The 6,000-nt window shown below is 43.4% G+C and overlaps 1 protein-coding gene across 3 annotated transcripts in view; it reads right to left on the reverse strand.

The window, feature by feature from the left end:
- inpp4b (inositol polyphosphate-4-phosphatase type II B) overlaps positions 1 to 4,029 on the reverse strand; it is a 198,115-nt gene extending 194,086 nt beyond the window's left edge. For 2 of the 3 annotated variants that reach the window (XR_014874479.1, XM_085162144.1), the window contains exon 1: positions 3,446 to 4,029. Coding sequence is in view for 2 of the 3 variants with exons in the window: in XM_085162144.1 (XP_085018270.1) it covers positions 3,446 to 3,530 (85 nt within the window). In the remaining variant the exon portion in view is untranslated. The remainder of the gene's footprint in view (positions 1 to 3,445) is intronic. The other variant, XM_085162143.1, reaches the window with a different exon arrangement.
- Positions 4,030 to 6,000: the final 1,971 nt, after the last annotated feature.

Below are 6,000 nucleotides of genomic sequence, written 5' to 3' on the forward strand. Positions count from 1 at the left end.
TGCCAGATGCTTTGATTTTATGACAGGCAACACATGTTAAGTTGCATTTTCCTTTTTTTGTTTTTGCAGTATGAAGTCTGAATAAATAACGTGTAAAACTATGTTTTAGTGCAGCTCTGAAAGCTTCCACATGGTCGCATCACCCCAATATCCACATGATCTAAAATATAACGGACAAATTATGCAACCTGAGGACACAACTCCTGTTATGTACACGGTGACCTCATTCTCGTCCCGCAGCACTAAACGTGCCGCATGTCATTACCCTCTGGGGGAGAATCAGCCTGACCAAAACAAATACACAAACAAGGTCTAATCGCAGTAATTAGCCATTACATGGAGAGAGATAAGCCACCTGCACTGCCCATATCTATTGTAACTCCTGCAGCATACATGGCTCACGACTCTAACTTGCAGATACATACGTGGGGGAAAGTGGCACAGGTGTGGTATTTATAATCGATATCCACTGGCATTATGAATATGGTAATAAGCTCAGCAAGGCAGCAGGCAGGCAGCACATGCAGATGTAACTCCCAGAGGGGCCCAAAGCAAATGAGGTGTGCCCGCCCGCTATACTGCAGTTTCATCTGGCTCTAGAAATAACAGCACAGCCCCACTGTACCTCCAATCTATCAGCCCCCCTGTCTGTGGAAGGTATCAGTAGGGAAAAAGGCACGCTGAAGGCAGAGGAGAGGGTAATTTATAAGGATGTGAGCAGACTAGGTGAATCCTCTGGAATGACAAAGTTAATTAATGTTCAGGGACTTAAATGGTCCGTCTTACAGATGATCATTTAACTCGCTTCCCTTCTCATTGCCCTGCTTTCTCGCATGCTGCATTGTATGATAACCGCTAACAGGCAAGGGGGACAAGGGTGAATGTGGGAAACAGTTGGTGGTTTTGGTGGGTGGGGGTGGGGGATTCGGATGCTGCTGCTGTTTATTTCTAAGTCTGCAAAAGATGGAAGTAGAAAATATCACCAGAAACCGCTCCAATTCCCAAGTATGGTTTCAACGAAGAAAATCAAACAATTTTTCCGAAGAGAGTTTTGATAAACTGCCCTGCAGAGGCTATAGTACACATTCACAGTCACTTCTGCTTATCCTCTTCATGAATAGATATTACATATAAAAGCCCACGCCTATGAATAAATCCTGTTAATATTTTTGAATATTATCTTCTTTTGAATTTTGAGGTTAGATTAATAATTCACTTATGTGGCTGGCTCAGCATGGGCTTTGATATTTCAGGGATATAACTCTCTCAACAAATGATTCCAACCCAACAAGCAGCTCTGCTCACCCTTCCTACACGTTCACCCACACTAATTGCAATGTTTCCTTCTCCTAACTCCTTTTTGTCCGACCTCGAGCTTCTCTTTCCTGTAGTTTAAATTGCCTAAACAGCACCTGCACATTCACTGTGATGATTCAGTCACCAGCCAAGCTTACATACCTGTAACTCAATTGATGTTTGCACAGACAGGCATCCCATTAGGACAAGTGGTGCTGAATGGGAGAGTGAGTTATCGTCACATTACTGCTTTGGGAGACTGAGAGGGGGGGGACAGATGGTTTTGTTGCCAGCGTTTAATGAAGTGTTGTGAATCAGTTGGATGCGCTGAGGAGGTCTTGACTGTCAAGCTGATAAGAGACGTAGTCTGGGGGGGTTAACAAGAGTGGGACCTTTCACTCCGTGACAGCTTGGTCACGGCACGCGTCTCGCAAAGACAGTTCAATCAATTAAATGTTGCAGCTTTCATTGACGATACTGATCCCTGTATGCAAATTCTGTTATGAATAGTTAATAGCTAAAATAACATAATTTCACCCTTTGTGATTGGGAGTTTGTAAAATGCCAATTCAGCCCCACCTTAATTAGCACCGAGCAGCACCCAGTTCGGTTTCGCTTTTATCTCCTGTCAAGAAAGAGGAGATAAACTGTGTCACCTTGCGACTGATAATGCACGGTTGTCAACCTGCTGTTCGGCCCAAACACTGTAATTATGTGCTTCGCTCTTGTCTTCCAGGATGCCCAGGGGAAACAAAGCAAAGGTAGAGTGAGTCGTTACACTCCTGCATCTGTCAGATGCCATCTATAAAATTGTGCAGAGGATTTTATGGTAGGTGCCTATCTTGGGTTTGCCATCAGGTCATAGCTATTGAGAGTGTGGCCCTGTGTGTGTCTCTGCATAACTGTGCAACATCAGAGCATGCCTGCATATGTCCGTGTGAATGGGAAATCGAACACATAAGATGCTTCACCAGTGTGTCACTGTAGGTTTAAAGCAAAAAAGACAAAGCGTCGTGAACTGCGCTTTCATCCTTCTTTGTACAGTTCCATCTGCTTATTCCCATTGGGACGATAATGGTTCTTAGCTTGCATGCCAATGCAAATGCTTAGCAGCAACTGCATGCAGTGTCTGTCCTTTTAGTAAGCAAAGGTATTAAATGTGGAGAGGAGGCTTTGTGGCATCACTGATATGGATAATCTCTTCAGCATTCTCCTGTAGTGATGGGCACTAAGACATCTAGTTTGCCTCTGCCAGTGCATATTAGTGACAGCACATTCAGCCTACATGGAATATGACTGCAGTAAAAATGCAAATTCACACACACATACACATGCATGCATGAACGCCAGTGCACAAACAGAGACATGTCACGCAAGCAAACATGTGACTTTTTATTCCCCGACTCCCACCAAGAAAACATGTGAACAAACAGCTTTTCAAACTTTCTCTCTGCAGAGTCACTCAATCAAAATTCCATTTTGCTCAAAACTAGATAAGGCAGACTTTTGTATTATTTACTACACGCATGCATTCTGAAGCTCAAAAGAACTGAGAAACATTTTTGAGATTTCAGTTCAACCACACAACAAGAATACTTAATTGGAAACCTGCAGCGAGGCAGGCAGTTGTTAAAAAGTCTACAGTTTTAAATTGTGGAGACACGACTGACAGGCCCGAAGATCAATCGTGGCTTAACAACATTTTAAATATCTGACAACAAAAGAGATCACTTGATAGCACTTAGTGTCATTTCTATCTACCAATAATTATCTTTCATAACAAGTGCATCTATATATCATCAGGTATTGAGTTGTAATTATTCTGCATAGGAGTCAGTTACTTGGCTACTGAAGACTGGGGTTTTAAAAATCTCTCACACTTTTGCTGGTACCTCCACCCTAGCTCTCTCCCTGAAACACACACACACACACACACACACGATTTCATTCTGTGTGTGTGTGGCAGCACGAGAACAAACACTTGCACAGGGAAAATACTCAAAAGCAATCTGGAGAAGCATTTGCAGTAACAGTAGAGAAAACCCAATGCTTAGAACTGACGAGCAGTTATGGAGTTGTAGAACAAGAAAGGACAGAGGAAAGAGGAGACAGATTCAAACAGTCACAAAACACAGTGGAGTCAGCTCACCAGCAGCGCTCAGTCCTTCAGGACTCGCACTCAGCTCCTTCATGTCAACCATGCAGTGTCCCAGGTGCTGCGTGCCGTCCTCCATCTGTCCAGCTTGCCCCACAGTTCTCCCTCGTGCTCCTCCACCTCTTCTCCCACCTCCTCCACGAAACACCACAGTCCAGTCCAGTTCCCCAGCTCACACGCAGCCTTCCGAGCAGAGAAGCTGTCACAAAGATAGCAATCCTCTCACCCCGCTTTCTTGCTGCCTCACGGTGCGCTCTCTGTCAGCATTAAGGATGCCTCATGGAAACTAATACGGAAGAGAGGGACCGGCGACGGACCTGGAGCAGCAGCGGGAGGGAGGAGGAGAGGGAGGGGGAAGAGAGGGGAGCAGGAGAGAAAAAGACAGGGGAAGGGAGGAGTGATGAGGGAGTGAGATTCCAAATGAAAGAGAAAGCAGGACAGAATTGATGTTATGTGCAATACAAAGCTCTATCCATCAATCTTGGGCTGTCAGCCGGGGACCTAGACCCGACTGCACAGAGCACCGCAGCCAGAAAGACACGGCTCTGTCCTCCCCCTCTCTCTCTCCCTCCCTCCTTTTCTCTTCTCACTGCGCAGCCACTGCTGCAACCAGACATGGCAGCAGGGTCCCTTTGATTTCTGACGTCCGTCTCACTCCCCTTCTCCAACCTGCCCTCACCTCTACATCACTCTTTCCCTTTTCTCAGCAGTGTAACAATTACCAAACTCCCAAGCGTGATATGGTGAAGCCAGAATCCTGAGGCATGATTTGGGGACTTATACAGTTGAGGGATTTGCAGAGTAAGGACAGTTTTTATTGCATAAAGAGCTGAGTATAACGCAACATGGCAACTTCACCACAATTTCAAATCAACAGGTTAAACACAGAATGTGATACAGATAGTAGTTGTTTCTGGGTTTTAGAGGTCTGTGTTTTTTTTATGTTTCACAGTGTAGATCCAGACTGGACATTTTGAAAAAGGAATTAGGATGAGGAGATTAAAGATTTTCAAGGTAAAATAATGACTGCCTCCTCTTACACTCATAGGGAAAACATTATTGTTCATCATTTGGTCACCAAGGTCATGATGCTACAGTAAGCGTATATCTACAATGTAGTTAATTAAAATCCAGCTGAATGGAGGAGGAGCTGTGTTGTCTGTTAAACTCATTCAACCTAAGTGAAGGCTACTGTGAAGGTGCTTGATTTTATACACATGTGGCTATGGAAGTGATTTTAAGTGAAGTTTCACCTACGACTAGCTGGAGATACAGCTTCTCTCACCAGTGATGATCCTTGATACGCAAAGTTGGGTTCAGTTTGGCATGAAACCAGATGATGTTTGCCCTCGACATAACTTTGAGGACTGTGAACTCAAACATAAGCTCCTGCAAGTGGTCAGAACCAGGTTTCCAGGGCGCAATCTAAAAATATACTGTGCAAAAGGCAAGAGCCACTCTTCATTTTTATTTTTATTTTGCTTCCCAGGAGCCAGTCATTTCTTGGTGGTCTTGAGGAATAGTTCTCCAGGCTTTCTGAAAGTCTTTCAAGGTTTTTCTTTGGACATTGGCTGCTTTTTCACTCATTTTCAGTCCAGTCCTTGTACCTGACCATTTATCAAAAGAATGGTTTTCTTCTGAAAACATGAATCGTTGAAGCATAAAAAAGGCACCTAAATTAAGGGTCAACCAGTGTTTTGTTGATACACAACAAACAACTTCATAAACTTTGATCCTAGCAACATGTTGTTGTCCCATTTCTTTCAATCTATAAAAAATACCAAAGATGACAGTTTCACACATCTAAAATTGTATTTTTGCATCAACAAATAGATTCCCAAAGAACTACTAGCTTAAAACTGGGCATCTCTTGGCATGGTGTGCAGTGTGTCCTCAAATAATTAATGAAACTGGTCAAGTGGAGGTCAAAAGAAGATTTGGCAGGCCTAAAAAGACACTATGTACAGAAGATGAACAGTACTTGAAAGTCATGTCCTTAAGAAATAGAAAATAAATCCAACAAAGACCTGACAGAGAACCCAAGAGATGCATCTGTTTGCTGAAGCCTCATCAAACAGTGTCAATGGAAGCGTGACTGTCAAACAACCATTTTAAAGAAAATGAAACGTGGAGAAAATGCTGAGGTATCGCTAATTAAAAATCAGACTATGTGGAGTGAGGAGGTGGGCCCAAGTGCAGACACACAAAAGAGCAAGCCGTTTAGTGGAGGCTGATAAAAACGTTTCAAAAACAAGGCAAAGGCAACACTAAAAAATAACCTAAACTGGGAGAACTAAGTCTAAACATAAAAAACCCTGGAACATAAAAAGGAGCATGAACATGGAAACCTGACATGAGAAACCTAAAACAGGAAGACTTGCCGTAAATTCATAAACCTGGAAACATGGCATGACATAGTAGACAAGCAGGCAAAACAGATGAACAGACAAGGAATGACAGGAACTCTGAGATTAAATACACACAGGAGGTGATCAGGGGAAGTGGAAACACATGGAGAAACAGCCGATTCAAATGAACATAATGACGCC

The sequence above is a fragment of the Neolamprologus multifasciatus genome, chromosome 6, assembly GCF_963576455.1.
Source record: "Neolamprologus multifasciatus chromosome 6, fNeoMul1.2, whole genome shotgun sequence".
Lineage (NCBI taxonomy): Eukaryota > Metazoa > Chordata > Actinopteri > Cichliformes > Cichlidae > Neolamprologus > Neolamprologus multifasciatus.